This window comes from Condylostylus longicornis, unplaced genomic scaffold (assembly GCF_029603195.1).
Source record: "Condylostylus longicornis isolate FDR11 unplaced genomic scaffold, ASM2960319v2 ptg000017l, whole genome shotgun sequence".
NCBI classification, from domain to species: Eukaryota; Metazoa; Arthropoda; class Insecta; order Diptera; family Dolichopodidae; genus Condylostylus; species Condylostylus longicornis.
The window spans coordinates 6,101,234-6,116,943 of NW_026577986.1; the positions used below are offsets into that span (position 1 = coordinate 6,101,234).

The 15,710-nt window shown below is 22.5% G+C and overlaps 1 protein-coding gene across 1 annotated transcript in view; it reads left to right on the plus strand.

Annotated features, from left to right (window-relative positions):
- Window positions 1-15,710, plus strand: part of LOC129606108 (uncharacterized) — a 56,746-nt gene that overhangs the window by 19,543 nt on the left and 21,493 nt on the right. The window contains exons 4-9 of the mRNA XM_055516219.1: window positions 8,998-9,102; window positions 9,968-10,163; window positions 10,684-10,872; window positions 10,936-11,078; window positions 11,160-12,166; window positions 13,722-13,991. Coding sequence (XP_055372194.1) covers window positions 8,998-9,102; window positions 9,968-10,163; window positions 10,684-10,872; window positions 10,936-11,078; window positions 11,160-12,166; window positions 13,722-13,991 — 1,910 coding nt within the window. The remainder of the gene's footprint in view (window positions 1-8,997; window positions 9,103-9,967; window positions 10,164-10,683; window positions 10,873-10,935; window positions 11,079-11,159; window positions 12,167-13,721; window positions 13,992-15,710) is intronic.

The following is a 15,710-nucleotide window of genomic DNA, read 5'->3' on the forward strand; positions in this document are numbered from 1 at the left end:
ACTTTAAAATTTAATATCTCACAAAATTATCTTCAAATTTCAAATAAATTTTCTTTATCAAATAAATATATTCTTTTTTGTTATGAGTCTTAAATTTTTTAATAATTTAACAAATAATTAAAAGAATTAAATATAAGTTGAAACACATAGATAGTTATAAAGAATATTGTATAAGAGAATGTTATTTTACTATTGGCTCATGTTTCAGAAATTTTTAATTTTCTACTTTATGGATTAGGTCAAGAAAATTCGAAAATATTTAATTTTTAAGCAATTCCGAGTCAAAATTTCTTTATAATATGAATTACATAAGAAATGTTGGCGTTTGTCGAAAAATATATTAAACAGAAAATGGCGTTTGATCGAAAGAGCAATTAAAATGCAAAAATTATGGAATTAGTACAATAATTTTATAAATAAATTTTAATTGTACTAATAATTATAATGATTATATTTTACTAATTTCAATAATCATTTTATTATTATATTTTGAATTTCTGCAAAATTAAAATAATTTACAAATTCTTGTAATTATTATGGTAAATTAAGTTATAATAATGAGCTAAAAATCCTAAATAGCTTTTAAAATTTTTAAAACAGTAGTTATAATAAAAATATTTAGTTTGCAAAATTTATTTTATAAAATATTAAATACTTAATTTATCATTTATACAAATTCGAATAAATAGAAAAAAAAATTCATATCAATTAAACGATTTTAGCCAAATATTATATAAAATCCTCTAATTAAATAATCCTACCGAAAATGCATCAAATTTTAAGTATTACAATAAAAATAATAAAATAAGATAAAATATGAATTTTCATATTATAAGGATTAAGTTTAACTATATCGTAAATTTTTGTATTTTCCTTAAATTATTTTTAATCATATTTCATATTTCACTACATTTATAATGTGGTTGTTGAAATTTTATGAATTTTTTCTCCACCATAACCATAAAATACATAAATAAATCTTTACACTCTTTTTCTCTATATATATTGAAAATTCTATTTAAATTATAAACTATTTTAATTATTTTGAAATTTTTAAAATTTAATTGACTATAAAATCATTATAATGCATTATATTTGTACATATTTACATATATACAAGCATATAGTCATATAATATACTCGTGTATTAGAGACAGAACAATTTTTTTTAGTATATTTATGGCTTATAACATTAAAATTTACAAAATAATAAAAAATGGGACAAAAAAAAAATAATTCGAATAAGTGGTTTTCCCATTTTTTATTTTTAGTTTTTAATATTTGGTCATGTTTTTTCATAATTTCTTTTTCCAATGCAAATTCTATTTACTAGACCCAAAACAAGAGAAATTTTTCCCAAAAAAAAATGTACAAATCCATAATTTTTCCCCAAAAAAAAAAATACTATTTCTGATTTATAATTCAAAAATAGAAATTGAATTTAAGCGACAATATAAATTAAAAATAAAAAAGAACAAAAGGAAACAAAATAGTTTTTTTTTTTTTTGTTAAATGCATAACAGAAATATAGCCGCTGTTTTATAAAATTCACAAATGCATAATTTTCACAATAAAAATCACAAATGCATAACAGCCGTGGAATAAAAGCAAAAAAAAAAAATTAAAAAAACAATTATGCAAAAATGATTTTTTTTTTAATATTTAAAATGATTTCATGTCCTTAAATAGATTTTAAATTCAAACATATAGAACAATATTATTGAAAGGATTAAAAATTAATATTCTCACATTTGAATTTTCGAAAAGTTTCGGATATATGAAACAATTGAAATTTGAAAATATTTAAGCCTATAAAGTTTATTAAATGCTATAATAAATTTCTATTGGTAGTCCTTTATACTGCTTAAGACTGTAACAAACGTTTTAGGTATTTCACATCCTTAAGAGAGGAGAAATTATTATTGAAGTATACCATATTCAAGCCAGTGACTATGAAACCTTACCAAATTGTGCCGAGATTTATTTCTAGATAATTTGAAATTTTGTAGAGAGAAGGGTCTTGAATTATTGTTATAGAAATATATTCCACACTTTAAGGAAATTATTTTTTAGAGTCTTACAATTAGATCGCACTGGTGCCTGAAATTTCATAATTTGTAACATAATTCGCTCGAATCTCGATAGAGACTACAAATTCGCTTCTATTATTGTTGGTTTTATTCAAACTATAGTTTAAATTGATTGATATTTTTCTTAAACCAAATTTTTAGTAACACTATTGTGCTCATACATGTAATTAATAGCAATTAATTAAAATCATTTCATTATATTTTATTCTTAAAAAACAAAATATTTTCATTCATTCAAAGTTATAACAAAATTTCATTAACTATATTTACTTAAAAGCATTACATTAAAACTATTTTACATATTATAGGTAGTATTACATATTATATACTATAGGCAGTATTTAAAAATCATTTAAAAATGGCTTTAAACCTTTAACAGTAATTACCATTCTTAAAAAGCTCATAATGAACGCAATATAAGAGTACATATTTTTACACGTATAATGCATATGTATCTGTAGTTTACACAAAGCTTTCAAAACCTTTAAGTAATTCAAAATTTTTTGCTATACTTCTGTTATATTATTAAATTTTTTTAAAGTATTTTTCTTGTAACTATATAATAGTAACTCTATATGTACTGTAACCGTGTGAAATATGAATTGATTATTGAATATTAAAATATATACATTTATATATACATATATATTCGATAAATGAGCATATAAAAAATACATAATATGCGTATATAAATAATTATGTTAAAATGAAAATTTAATGGATGAAAAACAAAAAAAAAAATAATAATAATAAAAAAAGAAAACTCTTAAAAAAAAATTCACATAAATTTGCATTTTTTGTCTATTACTGTGTGTACACACAATCATTTCATATATGCAACGCAATATTTTATAGTGTAACATATTTTACAACCATTTTGATTTACTACAATATACACATACATAAATTTTATTAATATCCTGTTAAAATACCCATGAGGTTTTAGGTACATTAAACTTCATATATCGTTTGTAATATATTAAAAAAAATTTTTTTTTTTTATTATTTTCTCTCAAGAATAAAGCATAATATGTACATAATATGTGCATATGCTTAAATTTGTATTTTTTTTTTTCGTTTCATTTTGTCTCTTAAAATAGATAGCATTCACTATAAAGTTGACCTGAAAATCTTCATATCATATTAAAATATTTTAACTTTTTAAAGCACATTGTATACGACCCAAAAGGTATGCACGTAAAGTATCCCTCGAGATATCTTTTCTTAAACAATTCGAGAACCTATCTGATGGGAGCCAACTAATCAAAAAATTTTTAATATGATGTCATACCCGCTTAATGACTGCATTTTCTAGTGGAATTTTGCTACACATTTTCCGAGAAATTGAGTCAAAATATCCAATTAATTGCTTTGTATCATTAACTATCGCTGATTCAAGTCATGTTGTTACGATATAAATGATAAGCAATCCGATTTTAATTAAAATTTTCACATCGTTATAATTATAACTTATTTTAGAAAACTCATTGCTTAAGAATCGATTTAGAAAAAGTGATTGCTTGCTTATACTTGATAACTGTAAATAATTAAAAATACACTTAATAAGTACTAATTTTAATTTTTGTTAAATTAAGGTATTTAAGACACTAATCTATCACTGATCACTTATACGAAAGTCTGCTAACATATTTTAAAAATTAACGCTCACATTAAAAACTACTCATCATTTTGTTATTGAATCTACAATGAGCTCTTACTCAGAATGCGTTTCCCTATTTATGTATGGTAAAAAAAAAATTCAATTTATTAAAATAATTTATTATTAAAAATTCTTTTCGATAAGTTTAAAAATATTTTTATTTTAGCTAAATAAATCACTGTCAACTATACGATTGTAGCCAAAATTATACGGAAATTGTGTTTTAATATTATCAGATATACAAAAATTTTTCTTTAGAATACGTTCAATATAAATATCTTAAAATATTTCAGACAAACTATATCAGAAAAATTTCTATTCATTTAGAGTAACAATACCTAAATATTTAAACACAACATTTAATACACCTATATACTCATGTCTACATTGCATTAGAATCTATGTCAATTGAAATATGTTCTCTTGTATATACGTACATATAATATATTTGAAACATAATATAATTTATGTTTTAAGAATATATTATATATGTAACTAGGTGAATGTATAATATTTGTGTTAAGAATCTAAAGTCATTTAATACTCACTTTTCTATGAATGAAAATATTGAGCATATTATAAAAAAATAAGAGGAAAAACCATTTTTAAACTTTTTTTTTTCATTTTCTTGTTTTTCCTTTTCATTTTTTTAGTTATTGTTCAGTTTTGTGGTAAAATCATTACTCAACATCCTTTTAAAAATCCCAAACAAACGAGAATATTTTCCATTATTCTATTATATAAAATAGAAATTATGTTACACATTTTTATGTATATAAATATATAAGTATATAGTATAGATATAAGTAGTATTACCATACACTCTTATCAAAGCATATATGAACACATTTATATTGAAATGTAATTTAATCGATTTTTTAACAATAAAAAGTGAATAAAAATAAGAAAAATAACAAAATATAAAATGTTACTCTTTGGAAAATTTTTATTAATTGCGTTCAGTTGTTTGAAATTATGTTGAATCTTTTATTTCCCTATACTATTCGTATATACTTTTTGCACTTTTAACGATCCAATTTGATTGCTTTATTATTGTAGATTTTACATAATACGCATATACATATATAATATATCGAACATTTTCCTCTTCTTTTCGCACATGGTTTTTTTTTTGTTGCATTAAATTGTTCAAATTTAACATATTATTTAGTATAAGAATCTTTGAATAGGTAATTGTAAATTGCCTTTATCGTGTTGCCTTGTCTGGCTTACCATACTCTATTTTATAAAATTTTATAATATCGTTAAAGAAAATTTAACTTTATTAAATAAATTGAAAATAACGTTATAAAATTAAATTGTATTAATTAGAGAGTGAAAAACTTAAGTTTACCATGGCATTTTTATTATAGTAATATTGTCTACTAACGTGTTAAAAGGATGAAAAATTTTACATGAGTCTTATGGGAAAATTTCGTTTAACAGGAAATAAGAAATTAATTTTGTAAATTATTATTAAATAAATTCATTAAAAGTATGCTGTGATCTAATCATCTGTAGGAACTTATTAGGAAGTGATGAGGTATAGAGTAGCAAAAACCGTATGCGGCACTATAACTTATTATAGACAAACTTTAACATTTAAAATTCGAAAACTAAAGGATTTCTTTGATAATTTAATTAATAAATTCAATTGATAGCTAAATCAATAAAAAATTTTTCTTGAAACTTTTATCTCCCCCTATAAATATGCAATTTTTTTTGAAAAATTTTATGATATTGAAAATTAGTACTTTAAATGTGCTTATTTTAATTTTTAATGAAATTAAATAACTTATTTAATTTATATTTTGAATCGAAATCTTTATTTTCGTATTTCAAAAAAAAATTTTTAGACTAATAACTAACTCTTTTGTAGACGAATATAAAGTTTCTTTTATTTCAATATAAATCAATTTTAATGGTTTCTATTAAATTTTTTTATTATTCAACTATTCAAAAACGTAAGAAATTGAAATGAAAATAGCTAGTAGAAAAGCTTTACATAATATAGAAACATTCCAAAAAACGTATTCTTAACCTGTATAATATAGTTAGGATTTATAACGTATTGAACTTTGAGCTTTCGGAAATGTGTATTATGTAATTTTAGTACATTTTCATTATAAAAGCGTTCTGTTTTTACTCATAAATACAAATGTTAAGCAAAATTCCTGTAAATTTGAATATCTCGAAGAAATGTTAAAAAGACCACATACTTTACGACATGTTGTCATAATTAAATTTTCAGCTAACCCGTAAGACGCCGATCATAAAATCGTTGCAATAGAATATTAACCTGCATTTCTATTTAAAAGAATTATTGCTGAAATGAGTACTTTTTTTCATAAAATATAACATCGTTTTTCTTAATTTATGCTGTACAAAATATAATACGAAATATTTGTACAACATTTGGGCACAGATTGCAAAAAATTTACTTTAAAAATCATGTTCACGACCATACATTAGTTTAAAAAAGAAATGAAAAATAAATATTGTCCTTGTTTCTTTTTTTATTTAAAAGAAATCTAGGAGCAACTTTTCAGTCGGTTTCAATAAATCAATGTATTATTTTCATATTAGTTTTTTGAAAAGTTTTCTAGAACGTTTTATGGGCTAATATTTTAATACATTAATAATATTTTCAATTGAAACTACTATAGTTTCTGGTTTAATATCTTTTAATTTTTAAAAGATTCAATGTCATTTTTTTTTTAGAAACTAACGCAATTTTAAAAATTGAATTCCAAAAAACATTATTCATACTTCAACATTATTTATTTCTGTTTTTAATTTATAGTGAAATCACATTGCATTTCACAAAATAAAATATGATTTAAGGTTATACATTGAATATTTAGCGTGCAGTGAATATTATATTTTTCTACAGTACAGAGAAATTTGGTAGGATATTCACAGTCACTACAATAAAATTGTGCTGCTTCTAGTAATAAAATAAAATTTATTACTATATCGTATTTACTCATATCTAATAAAATTATTAATTTATAACGTAAGTATTGTATTTTAATAATGAAAAGATTATTTATGATTTTTTTGGTCTTTAAATAACAGAAAACTAACTTCTAAAAATTGTTTAATAAATCATAAATTTTTGTGATCGAAAATAAAGTTTATAGAACTATAGAAGGTTGTATAGTAATATAAAATTATTCTATTTTATTCATAAAATACTACAGCAGCACTTCACTATAACCGTTCATATAATTTTTGCTCAAATCAGTTTAAATATACACTAAATACAAAATTAGAATTAAAATAAATTCTGAGATCCTTTATTTTCCACTAATGTCTTATAAATTAAAAAAAATATTTTATCTTTAATTTACAAATAAGTTTATAAATTCTTTTTATTATGCAGTAGGGTTTAATTAATACTGTTTTTATAATAAAACCGTATTAATAATCTTGAATTTCCTGTAAAAACAACAAAATTTAAAACAAATTTTTATTACCGATATTAAGTATTTTTTTCTAATCCTACAATTCATTGAATTTTATTTGGTCTACAATAATATTATATAAAATAATTTTTATTTGATACAAATTATATTAGATTTTCAAATAATATATCCTTACACATCCTTTTTAATAATAATGTTTTGAGTGCAAAAATACATAAAAAATTTTATACTATACAAAAATAAACCGATTATATAAAATGAAAAACCGTATAGCTAAAAAATTTTTTCGCAAAAAAAAAAAAAAACAAAACAAAATTAGAAATTGCCCCGCTTTTTAAGGAAATAAATAAAATATTTCACTGTACATTATGTGTAATAAAATATTAATGATTATTGTTCCTATCCTGAAAGTATGCAATTAATCAAATTCTCTAAAGTACCATTATTACTTAATGCTTTCAGGTTTTTACAATTCAAAGGTATTGTACAGTTATATTTCCAAATATAAAAAATATTATACAACCGGTATTTTGGAATTTATAATAAATCACAATGAATTATAAAGAAAATAAGAAAGAAAGAAAAAAAAGTGTTAAAAGAGTACATCTTTAGCAAAAGAGTAATAGCTATAAAGATTTTGATGAAAGAAAATTTTTTGAAAATTTTCTCTTCGTTGCATTAAAATATTATGCAATTATTTACCTGAAATATTCAGCATTGCAGTAAAACATATTTTACTTAGACTTTTTCATATAAATGCACACCTTTATTCAGAAAAATCCATAAATTATAACATTTTTTTAATATTTTTTACATTCTTTAATGTATATAGGGAATAAAATTGAAATTATTACCTTTGCCATTTGGTCAAACGCATTTTGACTAACATTGGGGAAATTTTATTTCTTTTCTAGCGAGTTTTCTTTTCCTAGTATATTTACATATAATTGTATCCTTAAAACGAACACAATTATTTTTATTACTTAGAAAAATGAAATACAGAAAATCTATTTCATATAATAGATTTCCTGAATTATATGGACATAAAAAGTGCACGGATTAAATTGGTAAGACCTGTGACAAAAACAATACTAGGTAATACGATTAAATCACTATGGTTGTTAAGTCGTTATGCTTAACACCGTCGTGAAACATTGCTGGTATTAATTACGAAAATTTTTAAAATAATATTTTTCTTTTTCATTTGGTTACCATCTAGTTTCTTAAATATCAAGGATATACAATATTAATTAAGGAAATTTTTATCAATCACAGTTACATATACAGTTTATATATTAGTAAAATAGAAATCTTGAAATGTGATTTTTGTAATGGTCGTCGTTTTATTGCCAGTTTTATGAGGTTTTAGCAACTTTTAAAGGTGACTTGTGCTATTTCAGTGTTCTTATTACGGTTTATTAAACTTATGTGCTGGAAATTATAAATATGATTTCCGTAACTTAATAGTTTAAATTTTATATTCGATAAAAATCGTGTCACTCCATAAATATTTTCATAAATAAAAAATTTGTTAAGTTTATGAAATATTTAATATTTATGTAGAATCATGAATTTTTGCAGAAGTATGAAGCTAAAGTAAATTCTTAAAAAGGCAATAAAAAATTTATTAACTATCGTTATGTGAGTTAATTAGCAGAATAAATTTAAAAATATCTATGATATGCGATTAAACTTGTATAATATACTGAATTTTATATATTATTTTATTACCATTAGAATTGTGTTCCATTTATGAATTGAATAACATATTATAATTCAATTCTGCTAATGTTTATTTAATTTTTACTCCATTATATAGGTTCTTACCAGGATTTGCTCCATTTATTGATGGAACTGTAATTGCACATTCATCAGCGAGCTTAACCAGACCGCTAACATTACCAGTTGGTTCAGCAATTTCAAGGTATAAAATTCATATAGACATTATTATTTTGTTATTAGATGGTATATGTTAATATAAATGTTATTATGTACATAAATTTTATAAAATTTTTAAAATTACGACCAAATTTATATTAAATATTTAATAAAATATTACACTTTCCTTTTGAATTTATCGCGAAAAAAATTAATTTTCATCTGATATACCATTTTTAGGGCATTAGAATGTGGCAACGTTAAAAAATTGTACTTAACACTTAACGCAATTAAAGTATAACAATACTTTAACGCACCTTATTTTTACCAAAATATTATTTCTTATACAAATAATCAATTTTTATATAATTTATTAATTTTAAAAAATTTTTTTAAATCTGTCTACCTCACAGATTCCCGTCTACTAAGTAATTCAATTGAAAACCAAAAAGTAGATTTTAATCAAAAATGGGATCACCAAATTTTGTATATGATTTTAAAAGACATTTTTGTCACACAAAAGCATTAATAGCCAAAATATACAAAATGATAAAGTACCCATTAAACAAATCGAATTATAGAATTGCATACATTTTACACAATTATACATTATAATATATTAGTTTTAGAATTCTGTTGAAAGTGCACTTAATAAAATATTATTTCCACGGGTTCCAAACATAATTTGTGACAATTATTTCTTCCAGACTATTTACTATTTCATTTACATATCCATATATTCAATAAAGCATTAAATGATATCCTGATCATAAAATACTATTCTATATTCCTCTTTTTTGCCATTATTAAATTTATTTATCCTCTACATGTTTAATTTACTCTTTCCCTATTAATATCTAAAACAAAAACAAGAAAAAATTAAAATAAAAAATTTTTTTTTTTATTTACAGCACATCTGGTTTAGAATTTGCTGATTTCCCAGAACGTGAATTAATATTTGGTTTAACATCAATTGAATCATATTTAGATTTATCAGCACAGGATTTAGAATTTGGTTTTAATGAGACACGACGTGATCGCATATTACGAACATTTGTTCGTAACGTATATCACTATCATTTAAATGAAATTTTTTCAGTATTAAAGGTACAATAATATTAAATTGTTATTAAAACATATAGAATAATATTTCAATTTAGGGAAATGTATGGAAAAATATTTTCAATTTATTCTATTCTACATTACATTAAAGACTCTATTGGTAGAAATCAGTGTATATATGTTGTAAAAATAATGAAAAACAATGTTGCAGAAATTTCGATGTAGAATATCTTCCTCAACAATTGTAATTTTAATTATATTCTACTTTAAGTGCTATTTTTTTTTTATTTTGATTTTTTTTACATTAAATGTGTAGCTCTTTTCATGAATAAAATTTTCATTTGCACTGAAATTTTCGAATAGTTTCTGAAATACTTGCACTTAAAAATATGCTGTTTTAGTAAATTAAAGACTAATATTCGGATAGAGTTACGATTTCAACCATTCAGATACAAATTACGATAAAATATCAAAAAATTATTATATTTCCCTAAAAATATGCAATTTTCATCTTTTTAATTTTTTTACATTTTCTTCATTTCAATATATAATTAATTTATTATAGAACGAATATACTGATTGGGAGAAAACATATCGTAGTCCTTTAACATCTAGGGATGCAACATTAGAATTTCTTAGTGATGGTCATACTGTAGCACCACTTATTCGTTTAGGTTATTTACATAGTATACGCGGTGGAAGAACATATTTTTTACATTTTCGTCATCAATCTGGTGAAAGAGAATTCCCTCAGGTAAATTTTTAAATTATGATTTTATAATAAATTATAAATTTACTTATTATCTGTTAATTATAGCGTTCGGGATCTCTACATGGTGAAGATGTACCATATTGGTTTGGACTTCCAATTTCATCATTATTTCCATATAATTATACAAAACAAGACATTAAGCAGAGTAAAATTCTAATACGTTATCTTTCAAATTTTGCTCAAACTGGGTAATTTTTTTATTTAATATGATAAAAATAATTCTAGTTTACTAATACCAACAAAATTCATACCTAATTTTATATTAACAGAAATCCAAATGAGAATACAATCGGTCCAATAGACATATCTCATAATATTTTGCATGGTAATAAAGCATCAAAATTTTTAGAGTCATCATCTTTAACATTATCGTCATCGATGATGAATGCATCTAAAATAATACAATTTCCAATAGCACCAACATCGGCAAAAATATTAAAAGAATCAACAACAAAATCAGGATTCAATCAAAATGCTATTGATAAACCAAATCCTACAATTAATTCTAGATCAACAACGACAACATTAGTTAAACATCATGATGATCAATATTTTAAACAACAATATCATCATTTAACACCATTTCAATCGGAAGAACCAAGATCATCAGCATCATTGACAACATTAATTAATGATGGAACTGTTATAACTCCAACATTACAACATCCGCCATCACCATCATCATCAGCAACACTTGCATACTATCAAAGTCATTCTTCGATACCAAAAAATTTAAATCAATCTAATGCTAATACTTCCTATATTTTCAATAACAATTTCAATACATATAGGATTTTAAATCAAAGTTCTTCTTTAATTTCAAATCAATTAAAAAATACATTGTTTGTAAATAATAATGATAATCAACAATTATCAAGAACGTCTTCCTTAGTTATGGGAACTTTAGCAACAAATAGTATAGCTAGTACTAGATCAACATCAAGATCAAAACGTCATGTAACATTCTTTCAATCATTTTCAAATAAAGTATTTAAAAGAAGAAAGCGAAAAACAACAAAACATTCAAAACGAAAAAAATTAAATGGTATCAATGGTAATTTTACTCCTATTGAATTAGTTGGTACCATTAATGGTAGTTATAATAATAATAGTTTTTTACGTAAACGTTATCCAATAATTTTACGTTCCGGTATGAAAACAACAAATATTAATGGGAAATATGATAAACCGGTACGACACAATAATATAAATGTACAAAGCGATCAAGGTGATTTCGATGATGATGAAGATGGTGATGATGATAATCATGATGGTGGTAAGTTTTTATATTTTTATTAATTTAAAACCCCTACAAACACACTTCATTTTCTTTAATAAAATAACTTAATTTTGATCTTCCACTGCATTAACAATTTATTTCAAACCGTTTTTTGAAAGATTAGCAAAATTTGGTTTCATTAAAATTTAACTATTTTATCAGAATATTTATAGAATTTTTAGTAAACGAATATTAAAAGGCTTATTGGGAAACAAATCTTTGGGATAGTATGCCAATAAATTTAGATAGTAAAATTCAACACATCAAACTAATTCTATATTTCCCTCTGAAAAAAGAAGTACAGAAATGTCTTAATTTCTATAATTAAAGAGCTGTTGTTCTCTAAATTGAACGATTACTGTGTAGATTTCGTTTATGATTCAATCAATCACTTATAGATGGCCGAAACAACTGTATGTATCCGTATTCATTTTCTTTTTTCATATATTTTTGACCCTATGCAAACAGTATTACTATGTACTTTTTAAAATTTAATATTTTTCTTATATTTAAAAAATAATTTTGAAGAATTTTCCCTAAGACAGGAAAATAAAAATACAAAAACAAAACGATTTAACCCGCAATACTTACGTTCCTTTTATATCAACTTGCAGACGTAATTTGATTTCCAGCTGGTGCTCATAAATTATAAAACGTAAAAATTTAATGATTTTTCCGCAGAAGAATGGAAATGGAAACGGTATTGTCAAATAAATCTTAAACCAGTTCCTAGTATAATATTAAAAATTTCCAATTTAGCAAAATTTAAAACGAATGGCAATGCCGAAATATTAATTAGGTTTTCTTACCTTAATTTTCATCTAAAATATTCAAAATATTTCAATAAAATTCTACTTTAAGAGAAAAACAACTACAGCGTTTCACTAAAATTAAATATAAATGAAAGAAAAAGATAGACAGTAAGGTAATATTATTAATGAAAACAGGGAGAGTAGAAAAAAAAACATTTACTTAATTAAATAAAATTACAGTATTATAGAAAGAAAAAAATACAAAGTAGTTTACATATGAAATTTTTATATATCAACCTTACTGGAACTAAATATAAGTAAAAATACCCTTGTGCCAAGGTTAATATAACAGTAAAATTTTTTTTTTGCTTAAAATTCATTTTACTTCATTCTTTCATTTTGTTTCCCCGCATCGTATGAAGATTATTTGTGTATACGTGTATATTTCTTTCTTATTATTTTTTCTGATATTTTCTTGTGATCTTTTTGAGGTAGTCATCGTTATTCTGTGTAATGTAAGTGTCATCACTATGGTTTCTTTTCATTCTATTTTTTGTCGTCTTTTATGAATTTTTTGTTTTCTTTTTCTGATATTCTTCTTCATTTTCTTATCAATTTAATTTTTGCTACTTCTAACTACCTTCTCGGTATATTTTATTCCCCTTTCTTTCTTTAATTTATTCTGTCTTTTATTTTCTATCTCTTTTTTACATTTATAAATATATTAATACATATTTAATACAATTTTTGTTTTCTTTTCCTTTTTACTCTTATACTAATTTCTGTATATTATTCTGTAGATGACGAAGATGATGATGAAGATGAAAATGATGAAGATGACTTTGGTCGTAGTAATCGTAATGGTGGTAATGTTGGTGAAAATAATATAAATAATAACAACAACAACAATAATAATAACGGTAAAAATGATATTGATAATTTTGATGATGATATTAATGGTAAGGGTAACAAAAATGAGAAATATGATCGTTTTACTGATGATATCAGCGATTATCATTTACCATTTTGGGATACATACGATACTATCAATCAGCTTTATTTAGATTTGGGTAAGTTTCAATTCTTTTATTTGAATTTATTTTTTTTGAATTTTAGATGAATTATTTTTTATACCTATCAAAAAAATAAAAATGTTGAATGTAATGAACAAAAAAAAAGATAGTCTATACTTTTATATATTCTAAGAACCTGAATGTGAATAAAAATAGGAAAATAATAATATGATTGTGTATTGAAAATATTTACTTTAATTACACACACATACATATATTTAAATATCTTGGATTGCCATCGTTCACATACAGAAAAGAAACTGAATTATGGCATTCTAATATGTGAAAGAGATTTTACCTGTAATTCGAAATAATTTTAAGATTTAAAAATTTTGTATAAAACGACAATGAATAGCTAAAATTGAAAGTCACCCAAATATCTTGAAGAGAACCTATTAAGACAGATTGAGAAATCCTGGAATGAATAGAAAACCGCTAGCTTTTTTCGGTAATAAAATCAATGGCTATTTCTTTTATGTTAAAATTTTGTAGGCATATTTTTAAAAGGAAAGGTTTAAGAATTTTCATTATATTCACAAGTAGTTTGCCTTTATATTATGCATTGCTATTTTGAACAATGTAAAGTTATAGTTTATGAAAATTTCTCATAATCCCGATAGTCCTATTCTTTAATCAATTTTATTGAAATTGGATTTTTGGAAAATTGATGGCAAGAGCTGAATACATGCAATTGTTCATTATATTATAAATCAACTGAAGCAAGTTTAAAATTTTCTATTACTAATGTTTAACCAATTCTATGGAAGAAACTTATTATTTTAATTACCAACAGAATCAAAGACAATAAGAGACTAGAATTGTCTAACAGACACTCGACTTGATAGACATTATTTTGTAATATTAAATGCAATGTTTGGCAAAAGTATTGTAAAATCTCGTTATAATGTTTATGAAATTTTCTGATATAATATATAACTTGTCATATAAAATTTTTAAAATGAAACATAACTCTAAAAATATACCACAATAATTACAATGCTACTCTCAATTTAGTTGATTTGGCAACTATACAATAGTAGATATTTGTAAATATGTACATATAAATTATTCTTAAAAATAAAATTTATCATTTAGAAATTTCGTATATACATATAAGATGAAAAGTATAAAAATAAACAAAAAGATAATATTTCTTTTCTCTCTCTTTCTTTCACATTATATATATCATTATAATGTGTTTTTATAGTAAATTAACTAAAAATAATAAAAGTGAAAATAACATTTTATTAACTACTAACTCACTATCAATCAATATCGGTTAAATACTCAATCAAAATAACTTATGAAGATTAAGATAACATTTCAGTTACGTACGATATTATTTTTATTATATAAAATTTGTAGGTAGATATATGTGGGAATATTGTTTAATAAGGAGTTTATTTTGTCAATTTAAGAAAACTTATCTCAATTTATTTTAAAATATAAATAAGATATGCTTTTAATTTTTATTTACACAAAATAATAAAATTTAATGCAATGCATATATTTAGGCGAAAATGTATTTCAATATTATTATGTATAACTATTTTAAGTTTAAAGAATCATAATATTTACTTAAAAATTAGACCTTATTTTATAGAATTTTGTATAATTGTTTTTCTTATATTCCACATGAGATACACTTTTAGGAATAACAAAAAAAAATTTATTTGAAAATTTAATTTTTAATTAGTTCGTGGTATTGTATGCTAA